This window comes from Talpa europaea, assembly GCF_964194135.1.
Source record: "Talpa europaea genome assembly, chromosome: 2".
NCBI classification, from domain to species: Eukaryota; Metazoa; Chordata; class Mammalia; order Eulipotyphla; family Talpidae; genus Talpa; species Talpa europaea.
Window position 1 is genome coordinate 136,059,535 of NC_140068.1, and position 18,690 is coordinate 136,078,224.

General features: G+C 46.8%; 1 protein-coding gene across 2 annotated transcripts in view; it reads left to right on the forward strand.

Moving 5' to 3' along the window:
- Positions 1–1,719: 1,719 nt before the first annotated feature.
- Positions 1,720–18,690, forward strand: part of DUSP22 (dual specificity phosphatase 22) — a gene marked incomplete at both ends in the record, with an annotated part of 58,373 nt that continues 41,402 nt past the window's right edge. For both annotated transcript variants that reach the window (XM_084228171.1, XM_084228170.1), the window contains 2 exons: positions 1,720–1,740; positions 14,684–14,717. In XM_084228171.1, coding sequence (XP_084084297.1) covers positions 1,720–1,740; positions 14,684–14,717 — 55 coding nt within the window. The remainder of the gene's footprint in view (positions 1,741–14,683; positions 14,718–18,690) is intronic.

Sequence of the window (18,690 nt, forward strand, 5' to 3'; positions counted from 1 at the left end):
GTATTTTCTCAGCCCTCCAAGAATTAATTTATTCAACAAATATTGACTGAACTACTATTTGGTGCCAGATACTGTCCCAGACCATGCGATTATAGTAATGAACAAGGCAGATGAGGTCCTTTTCTTCTGTAGGTTGTTGTTTAGTGAGACAGATAAAAAGTAAGCAAATAAATATGATAATATCTAACCAGGTTGGCCAAAGAATGCAATCGTGATTGGAAGATCAACTTTTGGTTGGGGGTTAGGAAAGGCCTCTTAAAGGAGCTGACATTTGACTGAGACCTCAAAGGCAAGAGCCAGTCAAGCATAGAGCTAGTGGTAGAGGTGTCTGGGTGATGAGCACTGCGTGCGTAAAGGCTCATGCACAGGATGGTGTGTGGCAGTTTTTAAGAAACACAGAAAATCAATGTGGCTGGAGCTGAGTGAGCAGGGAGGAGCAGATGAAATGAGGTCATGAGGTAAGCCTGGCCCTTGCAGACTGATGTAGGAGTTTACTCAACAAATATCCATGAAGCACCTACTATGTACAGGGCATTGCTGCGAGTATCAAAATCCTGGTTCAAGGATTCTGTGCCTAGAAGTTCAGCGTTTAGTAAGGGTGACAATACCCCCAAACAATTCTGCTATAGGTTAGAATGTGTTCCACTACAGTAAGAATCATAATGCAGACATTACTGTGCTGTTTAACAAGGTTAGGGGCTTTCCAGAAGCAATTATATCAACACAAATAGGCACCTACTAGAACCAGTATATAGCCCGAAGAAGGGGGTCACACCAGAGGTTCAAGGCACAATATGAGGTCTGCGATCTGGCCATCTGCTCCCCCAGGGTAGGGAGGTCACATCGTCCCGGAGATGAGTCACCAAGCCCACCTTTCCCCTACTGGGTGAGCCTTCTCGGCCTCGTGGGTGGGGCAGGGCCATAGAAATCCCCCCAACTGTCCTAAATCTGTCCACTAAGAAAACCCACTGGAGAGCAGCGAAGACCCCGGCTCCGCTTAGCACCTGACTGGTTCATCCAGGCAGTCGGGGCAGGGTGGCGACTGCCAGGAACAGGCCCCTCCCCTCCCCCCACCCCCAGCCACCTCAGGGGAAAGGGCCTGAGGAAGTTTTGAGGTCCCGGAGCCCAGGAGCGGGCCCGCGGGGCGCGGCCGCAGAGCTGGGGCGGCGCTGGGCGACCCCCGGCCCCGCTCGGGGACCCCGGAACGCCAGCTCCCGCGCGCATGCGCTCCAGGCCCGTCCCTGCGCGCCGGGCCGCGGTCGGGGCGACTCCCGGGCGGGCGCTGCGCCCCCAGTGACTCCCGCCCGGCCGGGGAGCGTGGCGGCTCCCGCGGGCCCACCGGGGCGGAGGGGGGCGCGGCCACCCCGAGCCCGTTGGCAGCCCCGGGGCGCCGCCGGGGAGGGGCGCGGGCTCTCGGGGCGGACGCCGCGGCGCGCGACCGTTTCCCGGCAAGGGCGCTGGGGTGCCTCTGCCTGAGGGGCCGGGAAGTCCGCCCCGGGGCCGCGGAAAGCCCGCCGGCCCCTGCCGACCCCTGAAGTAAAGCCTCGCCGGGACGTCCCGGATCTGGGGTGTTGTTGTTGTTGTTGTTTCTAGCGCGGCCCGACATTCCTCCCCGCGCCGTCCCCGCCCGCCCCGCCCGCTCCTCCCTCTCCGGTGGTAACGCGCGCGGCGGGGCGCTGCGGCCTCACTGCCGCGGGTGAGCGCGCGCACTCGGCCACCATGGGGAATGGGATGAACAAGGTAACGTGTCTTTTTCGCGTTTGTGCTGTGGTGCCGCCACCGGCCAGCCTTCCCTCCTCCGGCTGCTCGCCGCGCGCGCGGGGAAAGCCCCCGCGGCGCCGTGGCCTCGCCCCCCACTTGCCTCTCGCCGCGCGCGGCCGGGTCCTCAGCGGCGGAACCCGGGCTGCGGGAGGAGGGAGGGGCCGCGAGGCTGGGGCGCTGATCGGTATGTCTGTGTTTTTGAGGTGCCCTCTGCGCGCCCCTGCTGCTGCCTTCCGGGGATGCAGCCCCCCACCGCCTGTCAGCCTTGCCCTGCCAGCCGGCGAGCCCTGCGGCTGAGAAGCGAGCTGCGCCCTTTAAGCGTTGACACTTGTTCTGCCCCGACCTCAGCTGAGCTCAGAAGGGTTGCGGTTTCTTCTTTTTCTCCCCTCCCCTTCAGTCCCAAACTGGGCTCTTGAAGCTTCGCCACCCACATCATCAGTAAACTGGAATAGATAAGTGTCTTCTATGCTGTAATTTCCTCTTTCTCCCCAGATTTGTTTTTTTTTTTTTTTTTTTTTTTCGTGTGCACAGAGAAGTTTTTCTTGTGCACGGAGAAGTTGACAGAGGCCTAAGTCTTGAGATGTTTTTAAAGATCTGGGGAAGGGAGGGGGTGAGAGAACAGATTCAGAGCTGACTTATCCTGGTTATGTTGCTTGAGCTGCACGGACAACTTGGGAGGTGCCTGCTTGTGCTGATCATGCCTTCTAGAAAAATCTGTTACTCTTCTCTTTGTCTCTGTTGTGGCCCTCCTCTGTTCTCCAGTTTGGCTGGACTCCCCCTTCCTAGACTATGGGATCGTCTGCCTCTTTTATCTGTGGAAGGTACCAAATACCAGCTCTTGAAGTTGAAAATTGCCTGTGGTATATTCCTGTCACCTATGAGGTTAAGGGTTTTGTGATCTTGTACTACTCATTTAAAGAAAGGAGTCACAAACTTCTAAAAAACCCTCAGCAAATACAATCGCTTCTTCACAGGTCTTTGAAATGGTCCTGGTTCAGAGATTAGTTTCTGGTCTTCTGATTCGCTTTCGTAACTGTATTAGATTCACTCATTCACATCCCCACAAGCAGTGCGCTTTCATAGTTGGTGACACAACGGGGCTTTCATTCTTTTTTGACTTCTCTCACCACTTGGGTCAGGAGAGGTTTTTGGTTCTGTAAGCTGCAGAATTAGATGCGGGATAGGGAACATTAGGAGGTAAGGTAGGGACAGGGACGGAATAGTTGCATCCTGTGTGCCTGCTTAACTCTTTCCAATGCTCATGTGGTGTTTATTGAGTCCTGGAGATGCAGATTATCAAAGAACTACTGTGTGTTTGGAACATCTGGTTCAGAATTATATTCCGTGTGTGTGTGTGTGTGTGTGTGTGTGTGTGTGTGTGTATGTCTTGGGAGCAGAGGGTATTGCTTGTTGTTTTTGTTTTTGCTTTGGTACCAGTCAAATTTAGAGACTCTTTCTTTCTTGGATAAATACTTTTCATTATGTCCCGTTAGCCCAGGAATTCATCCACATCCTGAGTCTTCTGCCATTAAAATGAAAACAGAACAATAAAGGTGCTTTAACAAGTTTATGGGTTCTCTTTGCCTTCCCATTAAATGTGGTCATACTGCAGCTTTCATTTGTCTTTTTTTCAAGTTTTTCCACTTGAGTTTTTCACTTGCCACCTCTTCCAGCATTTAACTTATATTTTTTATATTATAACTCAAAGAACATTTTTAGGAATATCAATGAATTTCAGGCTTTTCAGCAAAAGCAGTGCTATACGTGTGATGATTTTGACCTTTCAACAAAAATAATGACTTTCTTGACCATGCTGGTATCATGACTATCTTGTATTGTAAACAGAGCTGCTATTGCCAGAGTAGAGATGGAAAAACATGCATACAGACAAATATACATACCTCATTAATTCTACAAATATTTATTGTGTACTTACTATTAACCAACTGCCGTCCTAGTTGAGGAAGTGGAGGTTACAATGGTACATGACAAGAACCTTTAGTATAGGCCAATATCTGTGAGCTGTATATGTAAGTGAAATCTTCCGGTAGTCCTATTAATATTAGGCAACATTAATTTTAATGTATTTAATAATATATTTTATTTAGTAGATATATTTAGAAGATTGTCATTGCAACATGTAACCACTACATAAATGGTTAACTTTTTTGTACAATATTTTCAAAGTTTGGTGTGTATTTTATATTTAAATCACATCTCACTTGGCATTAGTCACATTTTGAGCCTCAATAGCAGTTGTGGCTAATGGATGCTATATTGCACAACACAGGTGTGTGTGTGTGTGTGAGAGAGAGAGAGACAGAAAGGACACACGGTAGGAATGGGGAAAGTAGGTGTGATGAGAAGAATTTAAGACTGACATTCAGTTCAGAGAAAGGATCCTGCTGGAGTGAAAATGTTTAAGATGAAAAGAATTGCCCAAAGTTACAAGATTAGTTAGTGACCATGTAGATTGCTGGAAATTCAAAATAAAAAAACCTTACCTAGAATTTTTTCATGTATATTGTGTGAGTTGGAACTAGGTTTCATATTTATCTGTAAAAAAAAAAAAAAGAGGGAATGGTTGATATGCGCCATCAGTGGGATTATTATAAGGTACTAACCATAGAAAAGCTTTTCTGTAAATAAAAATATATGCCGAATGCCCCTGAAAACAAAAGCCTAAGTTGTGCTGTGTGTGCCCTGAGATAACTGCTTTCCAGTCATCTTTGGCAAAAGAAAATTTATGCAGATTTCTGCTCTGACTGCTTTGAATACAGCAGTTTTTATTCATATTTCATGTTCTTATGGAGGGTGTTCACATATGGTCCAGTCTGCTATGTGGCAAAATATCCTACCATCTCAGCGAGGTGATACCCAGCATGTTAGGTAATAGTGCAAGGGAAACAGACTCAGATTCTGGCCAACCCAAATGAAGAGGAAAGAGAACACAGTGCTTGTGATCTGTTAGTTTTTGAACCTCCTACCTTGCGTCTATTCCTGAAGCCTCGCTCTAGCCCTAGGATATCAGTCTTACCCTCTTTGCAGGTTGAGAAATGGGAGACTTGGAAAGGTTAAGTAGCACAACGAAGGCTCTAGTGCTAGGAAGTGGCAGAACTGGGTTTGGAACCCAGGCCCTATTGATTTTGAAGACAGTAGAAGTCTATCCTTTGAATTCTAAAGATGCCAAAAAAACTTGCCAGAGTTCCATATTAATTGCAAAATTGGAAAAGCACCATCCTGTCTGCCTTCCTTTTTCACATTGATAAAGAGGAGAGGAAGGCAGGCAACTGAAACTCTTTTCATTGTTCTTTGTGCAGTTCCCAAATAGATCCTATAAACTGCTCAAAACTATAATCATCAATGAGCCTTGGCGTGCCAGGACCTTTTTTGAGACTTGACCACATAAAGTCACTGGTTTCATCCTCCTCACAGCCGCTTGCACTACTAGGTTCTGTTAGCTTCAGCCCCATTTTGCAGATTCTCTGCAAAAGTTCAGTGACCTGTCCTCAGCGCCCTGCTGGTGAGTGGCAGAGGCGGGACTCACAGCCAGGTGGTCTGTCTCGGAGCCACAATACAGAAGTGCCTCACGAGGCTGCTGCAACTCAGTCTAGTAAATGTCTCTAGTAGGCTTAAGATTATGCGAGCCAAGCTATTGCATGCAAATGTCATGTTTCAGTGGGTCTTTGAAAACTCCTAGTTGACTCAAAGTTTTCTCAAGGGTCTGAACCCTCAAATCTTCGGGGGAATGACCTATAAAGAAAATGCTTATCTTTTTAGTCTTTACTACAATACTCCCATCAAGAACAAGCATACAGTCTCTCCAGACAAACATTGTCAGAGAAATCTGCTCCAAATGTTTCTCCATGTGCCCCTTTTCATCTCAATCAACCTGAACGAATGACTTTGTCATTCTAGAGAAGGATTTGAGGCCCCTCTGGCTCTTGTATCTTTCCCTACTCACTGTCAGAGTTGGTTCAGACCATCCAAAATCCACCTGTCCAGTCTGGTGGTCTCTTCTTTCTTTGCTGTTCTGTGTCCTCCAAAAGCATTCTGCCTGGTGGAAATGGATTCTGAGCCAGTATTTCATGATGGATTTGCCCATGGCATGAGAGGCAAACATTTCCCCTGGATGCACATCATTGGGAAAGAGAAAGAGCTATGTCTATCAGGAAGCTTGCTTGGAGTTGGTGGGGGGGGGGGGGTTGCTCTCTGCCACTCTACTGCTTCCTGACTGTGACCTTGAACAAGTCACCTAATATATTGGAGCTTCAAGTGCTTTATCTCCCCGAACTCATAGGTGCTACTTTCCTCCTCTGGCATCTTTATTTGCTCTAAAATGAGTCCAATGCACCTTCTCCAGTAACGACTTAGTCTCTTGGGAGAAGAACATGAGAATTTATTAGGAGTCATTCTTGCAAACTGTAAAGAACAAATATTCAACCCTGCTTGTGTTCTTGGCTGTGTCCTATCAGTGGTCACTGTGATGACATATGCTTGTATATGGCTGACAGCTGTTTTAGGATGGTTGCTTTCTCCTGAGGAAGTTCAGGGGGTGTAGTTGAGAATGGAGTCTCGTTCAAGGTGAAAAAGGCATGGGCCTATGCCCCCTGGTGTGTACACCACTGCCCCTCCATCACTGTGGGCTCACTCCTTCTTTGTTGTGGGGAGTCATCACTTTGTGGGAGGACTAGCAACATCCTCCATGCACTGGATGCCAATTGCACTCACTGTCCATTGTGACAGATGTCCCCAGGCATTGCCAGGTGTCCTTTGGAGGTCAGAATCATGACCCAGTAGGTCACGGCCCACTGACCTACAGTTCTCCATCTCAGGATCTCCTAAGGCCTGTGTGATCTGCTATTGGATAATTACCAAGAGACTTGGAAAGCCCTGTTTTAGTGTGGGAAGGGGCCTAAAGGCTGGGCATCGTTGTACTGCTGGATGCTGCGATCAGCTGACATGAATGCCAATGAATGCCAGCGTCATTCATTCATGTATCTATTCACCAAATGATGTTATAACACCTGCTTTGTCCCTTGTCTGTGGTAGATCCTGTAGTGGAAAATAAATGTGAAAGCCAAGAAAATCCCAACACCCAAGTTGGTCCCGGGCAGCTTCCAGAGGAGTCCTTCTATGGGTGGTGGGCACACCCATCGTGAGTGGCATAGCTAGAGGCTAAAGGCCAGACAGCTCAGCTTGGCTGTCCCTGTCATCTCTACACCCCCACCTCTGAATCATTACAGCTTTATTTCATATTGAAGGAACAAGTGCTTAAGGCATTGTTCTGAGTGCACAAAAGAGTACTGGAAGATTCTTCCCTTTATAAATGCAAACTGGTTAAGTCCATGACCAAATGGCTTTAAGAATGACTAACATTTAACCCTTCATGGAATCTACCAGCATTTTTCTCACCTCATCCCTGACTTTGAATCGCAGAAAGTCATCTCTCACCTTGGAGGAATTAAGTACACGACCTTGTACTGCTGCTTGATCAGGAATGTTATCTCTTCCATCTATTTGGGTGGTGTTCTGAGATGCCGGGGCATCCTGAAGTACTAAGAGGAATGTTCAAAAAAAAAAAAACCCTCAAAATATTTCCTGCCTTAGAAGCAGCATTCTTTTGTGTTCAAGTGCTGGTGTGTGGCTAAGAATTCAATGCCCTGTGTGTGTATGGCAGGGAGGCGGGCAGTGGTCAGTATTAGTATGGTGTGGGAATGACGGGAACTGATCACGAAGAGCCAATAGCATGGAGAGCCCTATAGTCCCAGAATATTTCTGCAGGTGTCAGTCTTTTAACAGAAAACAATCTATCTTGGCAGAATATTAGGTACTATCTTCCCATGTGCTTTGGTGTGTGCTTTATTACCTTTTATTCAATAATTATCTTTCCATATGACGGACTCCTAGGCAGGTTTTGGGGAAACAGTAAGGAACAAGGCAGGCATGCCCCCTCTTTCAAGGTCAATAAAAATGTAAGAAAATAAAATGATGTTTGGAACCGATGCATGCAATGAAGACAATGAAGTAGGGTTGTAAGGGGGAAAGGATGTCCTGAGCAAACTCCATACAGGCTTTGTGGACTCCACCCCCACTCCAGGAAGACACTGGGAACTACAAATCCCATGATTGCCAAAGGGAGGTTGTGAGCATCTGAGGGTGGAGTTAAGCAACTTTGTTCTCTGAGTATTTAACTGGCCATGTGGCCTGGGGTCTCTCTCTTGGCCACGTGGTGTGCTCGGTTTTTCACCAGCTCTCAGGTCATTGGGATTCCAGGTCAGCGGAACGGGTAGGACGCATTTACGAACTTATCTTCCTCTTTTTCTCCCTGAGTTATTCATTTCTCCATTTCCCCTTCCCTTGTAAATAAACCTTTTATCAACATTTTGTGTGTGTCTGCAGTTTAGCATTAATAAGTCCCCTTTAAGCACACGGGTGAGGACCCACAGTCAGGCAACCCATTTTATATTGGGGTTGCTCTGTAACAGCGTGACATGAGGGAAGGTCGGGGAGTTTGGTGTCCAGCAAGGACTTCCTTAGGAGCATCATCACCAGAGAGACATAATGGACAAAGAGCCAACTGGGTTGACCCAAAGAGGATTAGGAGCAATTCTGCATGTTTTCTGTTAGAGTTATAGGATATTCCCAAGCTGCATATAGAAACCTTCCCCTTGAGCTATCAGGAGTTGATTTCACCCCCGTTGTGTTCTTGCTTCTGGCCCAAGGTCAGACTCCTGTGAATTCACCTGTCACCCTCTTTGTCCCAAATGAACACTCTACTCTTCCCTGGCTCCTTGATAGGCCGTCTCTCTTCTGGAAAATCATTTCATTTCATTTTCTTTTTCTCTATACTTAGGGATCGCCAACAACAATAACCAAAAAGTCAACAAGTTCCATTTTGAAAGCTTTACATTTGAGTCATGTGGAAGTTTTAATACTTACTCATGGGATTTTTCTTCTTGAAAACAAAGATGGAATGCCTCTCCCTGCCCATGGCTGGCCCACCAGCCATCGACCTTGTTTTGTAATTCTGTATGGAAGAAAGTGCAGAAACTGGGATTGAGCAATTTGCTTTCTATTTCTAGTACTTAAATGTCTAGCTTAACCCTCCTGCTCTAGAAAAGGGAGTTAAAAGTTTGCTAAAGCTCTTTCCTTATTGTATATTTCTTTAAAATATTGGAATGCATTCAATATGTGCAAATTAAGTGATTTTTAGTAAGTCATATCCTTGATTTTTTTTTTTTTTTTTTTTTTTTTTGGTGGGACCCTCGCTGGCGGCCAGGGAACGAACCGGTGCTGCAGAGGCCGCGGGCAGGCTCGCAGCCCAGCGCTCAACTGTTGTGCCACCAGGGGAGGCCCAGTTGTACCCTTGATTTTAGTCAGTTCAAGTATCTCTATTGCCAGCACTCAGCCCTGGCATCTCTTGGGGTGCTGCTGCTTGTGATATCCATGTCACTGGGTCACTGATCGCCCTTCACCCCCATGGAAACCAGCCTAGGGCAAAAAGTGACACCTGTCAGGTGTCATTCATCATTGTTTTTCATCTCTCCTTGCTCATCCTTCACCCCATCCCCCATTCACGCTGTCCATTGTTCATTCATTTATTGAAGAAACATTGACTTGAGTTCTTCCCAATCAAGGAAGAACCAATTGAGTGTGGAGACAACATATCCACAGATATGATTCAGGTAGCCAGAGGCGTGCACTGGATGTCCGTATGCCTCGTCAGCTTGCAGGTGTGTTTTTTTTAATTGCAACATTAAGGGTGCTTTTTTAATGTAGTCAACAGTAATTGACAATAGGTTAGTGCCTCCTAAGCATGGATGCTGGGATGTAGAGGCCTGACTGAACTGTGTCTCTGCTTTGTACCTCCAGGAATGTGGGAAAGATGTGAGGCCGGGGCAGCCTGAATCCCAAAGGTGTCTGCTGACTATTGACTCTGGGTGGCTTGGTGATGGCTAGCTACCTGGAGCCCTAAGATTTTCACTGGAGTCACAGGATCAACTTTGTACCTTGGAGACAGGGGAAGGAATGACTCTGGAGGTAGGGAGAGCTCTAGGCTGATGCAGTGAACCAGGCACTGAACCGAGGCACTTTAGTTCCATGAGTTGCAAACAAATTGTGGAGCTCCTGAGAAATAGAAGTATGTGCAAAATGAGGCGCAAGTAGAGTCGAAAGGAGGGTGGCCTCTTCATCTGGGTGATCTCTAGCTGGTTCTAGGGATGTTGTTGGGGCTGCTTTAGCAGGTGGGTAGGACTCTGTGAGTCCGTGGCTTGCCTAGAGGTCTGTGCAGCTCATTTGCATGTGTGTGTTTTTTTCTGGGTTGAAGACCTAAATCAAGGGCTGTGGTTACAAACAGTGGAATCCAAATGTGGAGGCTTTGGGCAATAGGTCACATGGTGATGAGGGCACTGCCAGGAGTAAATCGAGAACTGGTCAGGGGAGCATGTCTGGGGCTGCCTAAGATGCTGCTGCTGCTGCTGCTCCAGGGGCCCTAGGTGAGCCGCCAGTCCTGCTGCCATGGGATGGGATACAAGACAGGGTGCTCTGGCTTCTCACTGGAGCAGCGGTGGAGACCTGCCACCCCCAAGTCACATGTCTGAGTCACAGCAGCAAAGGCAAATGCAAGCCAACATCTGCCTTCTACAGCTTCTGGCTTGTATTTCCCACCAAGACCCCAGAGTTAGGGAGTGAAGATTCCCCCAAACTTAGGCAAGTACTTCAGAGGCTAGGAAATCAAGAAAATAAATTATCTATTACAGGATTTATAATTTTTGGGTGGACCCATGGGATAAGGTTCCCCAAACAGCAAAGATTCCTTCTCTGTGGAGAGAGACTTTGAGAGCAAAGAGAAGTGACATTGTCAGTCAGAGGAGCGGCAAGAGGTGTTGAGAGCACAGAGGTTACCTGACATTCGATGGAAATGGGAGAGTGGGGGAAAGTCTTTGGAGGTGGGAAACTGGGTTGAGATTTTCTGCCGAATTCTAGTTGTGGCCTTAATTTTCTTGGAATGGGGTTTGCCACCGAACACTTTGATCTGGAGAGTGACCTGGTGAGGACCTGACTTTAGAAAATTAACTTGGGGCGAGCTGAGGCTCCACAAGGAGTGGTGGTGTGGGTCAAGGAGCAAGGTCTGTGGTGGGACCCACCTCCCTCAGCAGGGAGGGTGCCATGGGGGGAACTCCCGCTTTTTCATTCTGGGTGATAGGAGACACAGTCAGGCCACAGGAGGAGCTGATAATGGGGGTGGGACAGGAATGATTGGGCAGGGAATGGAAGCTGGACTGAGGCTGGCTTCCAAAGGTGGGTTTATGAATCAAAGGCAAATTTCAAGAGCAGCAGAGTCCAGAGGTGACTTATCTCTCGCCCTAGTTTGCTTTTATTTATAAACTGAGATGAACGCCGTTGGTTATGAATGCTAGAAAGGTAGTAAAAGTACACAGAAGAAAAGCACAATAGGGCCCTAAGCTTTTCTCCAAATAACGCCCCCCCCCTTAACTTTTTTAAGAAAATGAATTGAAGTGGTGCATGCCTACAATGAGAACATTTAAGCCACATAGAAAAGTGCAAACAGAAATACAAGAGTGATCCTCTCTAGCCTCCCAAGACCCAGTGTCTGCTTCTCAGAGGTGAGCATGGGATGAAAATGTTGTATTATACATACACACGATTTTGCTGTTCCTTTGTTTTTATTATATCCAAGAGTTTTATTTATTTGTTATTAAATAAAAGTACAGCAAACTACTTTCTTCTTTCTTAACTGTCTTAGTGGCGCTTAATCTAGAGTTACCCATGTCCACTGAGCTGGACGATAGCCACTGTCCCCGCCCCCGTCTATCTCCACTCCACTCCCTGCTGCTCCCTCCCAGTAGAGAGCAGTCTTCTTTCTCAGACTGACTGTTTCTCCTGCTCCCTGCCCACCTCCCTCTCTCCTGGCCCACTCCTCCAGCCTGAGTGTCACTGCCTCCTGTTAGTCTTCGGGGGTTTCAGAGTGGTGGCATCAGTTTCTTCTTCCCTAGGGAAGCAGAACATTGTCAGGACTGTCTTTCTCTCATTCACATCTGTGTCCTGAGTGCTCAGCATGGAGCCCATGAGTGCAGAGAGCTCACCTGCAGCCACTGACACTCGGGCCCACCCAACCTGACATCGTAGTGACATTCTGACTCTCGGGGTCACCCAACACTCTCACATCATAGTGCATCACAACCGTAAACTTTATAAATCCAGAGTCATCTATGCTCAATGTTATAAAAAAAAAAAAAGGTTATTCTGAAAGTTACTAAAAATGCAAGGAAGACTTTGTTCAAGACTGTTGCAATAGGGGAGAGAAACTATTGCAACTAAGAAATTGAACTTAATTCCCAGTAACTTAACTCCCAGGCAGGATAAGGGACAGGATGAAAAATTGATTGGAACTTGATTAGATATCAAATCTGGAGGAAGAGGAGCTTGATTGGATTTCAAAAGTGCAAACATTCTTGATCAACCGGCTTTGCAGGATTCTTTGCTAAAACTATCAGGCCAAGAAGGAGGAAGACTTGAAGGAGCCTGAGTGGAGTTTGTTCAAGGAGGGAATCCTCATCACCATCAGCCATATGATGACTATGCCTGTTAGTATCTAATGACACATTCTAATAGAGATAAGAGAGACCCTGGAGAATGGGAGATTCCACATGAAAACCTCCTTACAGGCAAGAACTGCCAGAGAACATCAGTTTGGTCCATCTCCAAGATGAGCTTGCATTGTTCTGATGTTTTAAAACAGGAATGAAGTATCTGCTCCACCCTTCCTCCCAGGAGACTCTCAGAGACTGATCATGTCTCAAGAAAGACCTGTCAAGTATTTTAGCTCCTTGGCAGTGGATGCTGGTGCTTTTCCTGTGAGATCCCATCTCACATGTTCCTAATCACAGAGCTAACCAGCCTGCCTCAGTGCCATGACCGCAGCACTGACATAAGTGACCTCTCTGTTCACGGGGCATTCTCTGAGCTAATTTTGCCTCCCTGGGTGTTGATTCAATCAGTGTGACCTTGTATTCTCCCTGCCCAGGCCACTTCCAGGTTTCACCTATTGTCCTGGATAATTATTAATAGCACTTTCTATTCACGCATGTGTCCCATTTGGTCACTATAACCTATGACCCTTCAACTCAGCCCTCCTCTTCAGCCCATAGGCTGACTCTGGACCTAGCACAATAGATGCCCCTGGCAGTGACTCACACACACCTTCGGTTTTTTTAGCAAAGGAGCTGGCTGTCGGGAAGATGCGTACAGAAATGCGTGTAATCACTATACCCTGCTTTCTTGGGGGCAACCTGCTCACTACCCAACATGCATTGAGGTCCGTAACATGACTCTGGTTGGAGAGAAAAATAAGGTTACTGCAGGCTGATGAGCAGGGAGACAAGAGAAAAATTCAGATTTGCCTCCTTATCTAGGTAGGGGGAGGGATTTGTATTCATTTGGGGTGAAGGGTAAAGAAATTTGTACCTGGCTGGAGCTCATTGGCCAGTTCCAATGTAGTCAATACATGGAGAAATATGAAGAGACTTTGTCTGAAAATTACTGGAGTTTTAGATTTTGGGAGGTAGCTCTCCTCCCCTGCAGCTATAGACTTGAGGCTCAACTCAAGGTCATCACACCCAGTGTGTTCTCAGGCTGGGTCATTTGCTGATAAGCTTTCAGGCGCTGGAGTTTGTGAAAACAAGTATCATAGAAAAGTTTGGATCAGTTTGTGTGTGTGTGCGCGTACGCCCAGGAGTCTGAGAACAATTTAACCCTTTAACCTTGCATTCAGCAGTGGATAAAAATAGGGAGTGTGAAACTGACAGAGCTGCTAGGGGCTCAGGGTGGCGATGCCAGTGATGCCTGCAGGAGGCTATTGTCAGGGATCTTGGGCGTGCGGTGAAGTGTCCCCAAGGCTGACTTGCCACGTGTACTTGGAAATCACCTTGGGGGTGTAGCTTCCAGAGCAGTGTCCATATTTGAATTCCAGTGTATCTTACAAACTATTGGTGGGACAAGACTTAGCTCCGTATTTTGCAAAAAGGAGGGTGTTGCTTGTGAAAAATACAGTCCCCCGTTCTCATCTTAGAACTAATGATCCATTCTGTATGGGGTCTGATGCTGGGGCTTGTACAGAAATCTGAATTTTTACCACTTTCTGGTGATTCTGATGGATTGAAAATGGGCATTTAGAGAATATGCACATTATTATAACAATTGTCTATTGAATGGAAATCGTGGGCTGCGCCCTGGGACACTGACAGACAGGATGTGTGGCGTGTTGCCCAAAGAGCTTTCCAGGCCAGTGGATGGGACAGACCTTTGTTAAGCGATGCCCCTGGGACGGCATCTGTACAGCGGAGCAGAGGGCCTTGGGAAATGAAGCCAGACTGGGACTCGGGATAGGCCACCCCAAGGTGTGACTCAGAACTGGGGTCTAGCTTCCTGGCAGAGGGACCAGACTAAGCAGAGGGCGCCCACAATGGTTTGCTGAAGCTGCCAATGAAATCAGGATGCAGTGAGGAAAAGAGGAATGGAAGGGTGAAGGGGGTGCCAGAGATGCTTGGGTTTGGGCTGGACTCTCCCAGGGAGCTCTGGGGTGTTTGAGTGAGGGAGGACACCTGAATCTGGGAGGACCCATACGGGATTCTGGCCTTTAAGTTCTGTGAGCTGACAGGTTCCAACAAGCAGTCGTTTGTGGGTGTTTCAGCTCATTTCCCGGTGGTGGAGGGCAGATGAGAGCCCTGGAGATGAGGATGCCTGATGTCCATCCCTGGAGGTGCTGGGAAGGGGTGTGGCAAGTGGCAGACCTGGATTGGTTCCCACAGTCCAGGTGAGAGCCCGGCCTGTGGGTGGAGAATTCTGTCGCTGCCAGTCTGTGATGCTCACTCGTGTCTCTCTCTCTAATCTCCCCTAGATCCTGCCTGGGCTGTACATCGGCAACTTCAAAGGTGAGGTTCTCTTTTTGTTGTTGTTATTGTGGTGAAACAGACATAACCGAAAATAGGCCCATTTAACCATTTTTAAGTTTTCAGTGGCATTATGTACACTCACATGGCTGTGCAACCATCACCACCATCCTCTCCAGAACTTTTTCATCTTCCCCAACTGAAACTCTGTGCCCTTTTCAACACTAAATCCCTGTTCCCCTCTGCTTCCAGCCTGTGGCAACCACCTTCCTGACATCTCTCTCCATGTAATTTGACTACTCTATGTTCCTTGTGTAAATGGAAACAACAGGATTTCTCTAGCTTATTTCACTGAGCATCACATCCTCAAGGTACATCCATGTTGTAGCTGTGGCAGAAGTGCCTTTACTTTTTGAGGATTGCATACTATTCCACTATATGGAGACACCATTTTTGTTGATCTATGTATCTATAGATGGATAGTTGGATTGCTTCCACTAAAGGTGTGCTCACCTTTTAAAAGACCAGCTTTAGTCTTCTGCATGAATGAGTGAAGGTGAACACTCAGTTTATGCTGAGTGTGGTCTGGAAGTGGCTACAGTATGTGCCCAGATGCCTTGCTCATGAGCTCTAACCCTTGGGTCAATGGCTGACAGTGGTTTGGGGCCAACTTGACATCTGCTTTTCACCATTACACTGCATCCTTGATGGAACACAATTATGCAGAAAAGAGAGCTAAAAGGCACATTTAGCGACCAGTAAGCTTACTTATCATCTCTTTGCTTTTTTTTTTGTTTTCTCATTAAATTAATATCAATAAATCAATACATTTTTATCAATAAACTTTCAGGAACCTTTTTTTTTTTAGCACCTGGAGAGAATAGGTGGCATTTTCAGCTCTAGCAGATGATTCTCATCATGTATGGATTTCCTCATACATTTTTCTGGGGCTTGTTCAATATTGATTGATCTGCTGTCAGCTATTGACTGTTTATTTTTAGCTCATCTGTCCCAAAAGGCTCCATAGTCACAGAGGTGAGAAGAAACCCTTGGAGCAAAGCATGTAGTGTCCATCAGGCTTTGCTTGTTTTCCAAGGAGGGATCCTGGTCCCATGTCCAGTGACATTTGAGTTTGTGTAAAAAAAAAAAAAAAAAAAGAACCACTGCTTTCCTTGTGTCGGAGACAGGATGCATTTAATAGGGAGGGCAGGGTCTAGGAAACCTGCAGAAACAAGTCTGCCCCTACTAGGTTGTACAGCCTGTAATAGGCATCCAGGCTCCTCCCCACCCTGAACAAGTCAGAACTCACTCCCATCTGTTTTCCAGTTGTTGGTTCCATTTGTGAGTTCAGCCTCCTTTTGATTATGAAGAAAACAATCCATTTTTTATGATTTCTCTGCATACGGTTTATTTCCTCTTCTCCCCCTCTAGTACTGCTAATTGGCCTCAGAACTAATCCAGCCCAGGGAGCTGACAGCTGCTAATTGCTACTAGAACATGTTAAAAATAGGACCGGAGTTCCCAAATTAGTAAGCTTTGTAGTTCTGAAAAAGCAGCTAGTGCTTTGTGGTAGATTGTCAAGGGGCTCTGGATATGTTAGGGAGCAAAATATCTTCAATGGTTTATTTACTGAGTTAGTACCGTTTTCATGGGGAAGCAGAGTCTAATTAGGGTAAATTCTTAGAAGTAAAAAATGGCTAGGGAAAAGATATACAAATTAAAAACGGTACTCACTTCCAACAGATTCAGTATTTCTGCCAGTAGTTTCTGAGAACTTTATTCCTACTCTTGGGAGGTGAATTTCTTTAAGAAGGATGTATGGACCCACCCAGTTTTCAAAAAATATTTCAAATTCGTTTTATTCTAAAATCAATGCCTATTTTCTAACTTGCTGGTCACAGAATCCCTCAGTTCTGGATTATTGCTTTGTGATTTCACCCACTGAAAAGAGGCCCCACATGCCTCTTTGTTCAAATGGTCCATATGTGTCCTTGTCTTCACTTACTCTGACATCAGTATGTGGTCAGATTTTATTCACTCATTAATTCACTAAATGTTTATTGAATAATCACCAGATGTCAGGCTCCTGTTAAATGCAGGACAGTGGTGCGGTGAGTCCACAGTAAGCTGAAGGAAGGGATGCATCCATGTAGTTCCACACACATGTCCTGAGGGCCCACGTGTGGTTGTTGAGCTGGGGTCCCGTGTGGATGCATGTCCCAGTCCTCAAGGTTCAGCTTCAGGGGAGTGGGTAGGAGCCAGGGAGCACTCTGCAGAGTGGAGAGAAGCCGTGAGGCTGGCCTCCCTAGAATCTGCTTACCCACAGCCCACAACCCTAATCCGCAAGCAAGATGCCGATCACCTTGGATGCCAGTGTGAAAGGATGATAGTTTTTGTCATCTACACATTAGCATGATGTCTTAATTAGTCATTCTCTTCCCTGTTTAAATTACAGATGATACATCCTTCCTGTAATGTAAATAACAACCCATATAAAAACGCATCAAGAAAATTAGTGGAGAAATTTTTAGACTTCTGAAAGACTATTATTTTTCACAGAGTGTGTGCTGGCACTGCCACCCAGGCCTAGGTTTTGGTGACCATGGTCTCCTCAACCCCATCCTGAATGGTCTCCTATGCCAGCTCTTTCTTTCTCTCCCCTTCCTTCCCTCTCTCCTTCCTTCCTTCTTTCCTTCTTTCCAAGGGGATCCTGTGCATCACATAACTCTCTGCAACTTACCTTTTTTTTTCTTTTTAACTCTGCACTGATCACAAACGGTTTTCCATCACCTTATGATTTTCCACCAAGAGAGAAACCCACAAACAGACTAGCTCCTGAAGCCTGGTATCTGATGAGGGGCTCTCAGCAGAGCAGCGGGGCTGGGAGCTCACTGCTTGGAGGAAGGCCGCCAGAGGGGCACAAAGAGGCCCCTCCCTGGCAGTGGGAGGGGTCAGGTAGCAGGGAGGGAGGCAGGTAAGGGAGCTCTTACTGCTTCCTCCCAACTTAGCACTTGCAAAAGCAGATGTCAGCTGACAGAGGAAGCCCTCATTGTTTGAAGATGGAGAAGAGATCTAGAAAAGTGGGAAGCGAGCTCAGGCCCTGTGTGTGTGTGCGTGTGCGTGTGCGTGTGCATGTGTGTGCTTGTGTGCACGCGCATGTCATGTACAGAAACACAGTCACAGTCTCCCATTTTTGTTCTGTGTCTGCTCATGGGACTGGTGCCCAGGGGTGGTTCCCCAGTGATTCACACCAGGCTGACCTGGCATCAACAAAAATTAATTTGCTGCCTTCTAAAGTTATACATTGTTTTATATTATAATAACCATCTGGAGACATAATTAGTGGCTCATGGGCTCAACCTTTCAGTGGGTCCATTTCCTAACTGGGCTGGGATCAAAATGGGGTACTTCCTACCTGTTCTTGCCACCAAATCTGACATTTATTGGTGCTGACTTAGGGAGGTGTTCCTGAGCCTCACTTTTCATTCCTGTAAATGGGACAAAGATCAGAGTATCTACCTCGAGGTTTGCTGGAGGGATTAAATGAGAGTAGCTGTTCTGTTGCCATCATTATTACCATTAGAACTGGATAAAGCCCCCCCTTGCCCCCGCCCCAGCTGCATGGCAGGGCCTCCATCCCTGTCACCTCTGCATGTGTCCCAGGACACTTGTTTCCCAGCTCTTGTTCTACCACCAGATGTTGGTCACACAGCCCAGTTCTCAATCCATGTTCAGTATTTCAAGAAAGCTAGCAGCAGAACAGACTGGCATGTCTTGTTCACCACTCAGCACATTCTCAACTTGGGACAGAGGAAGCCCTCATTGTTTGAAGATGGCCACAGAGATCTAGAAAAGTGGGAAGTGAGCTCAGGCCCCGTGTGTGTGTGTGTGTGTGTGTGCAATGTACAGAAACACATTTACAGCCTCCCATTTTTGTGGGAGAATAACTCAGAACATGGGAAAATAACTCAGAACATGGCTTGGGGCTCGAAGTAAGAGCAGAGCGAGTTAGGTG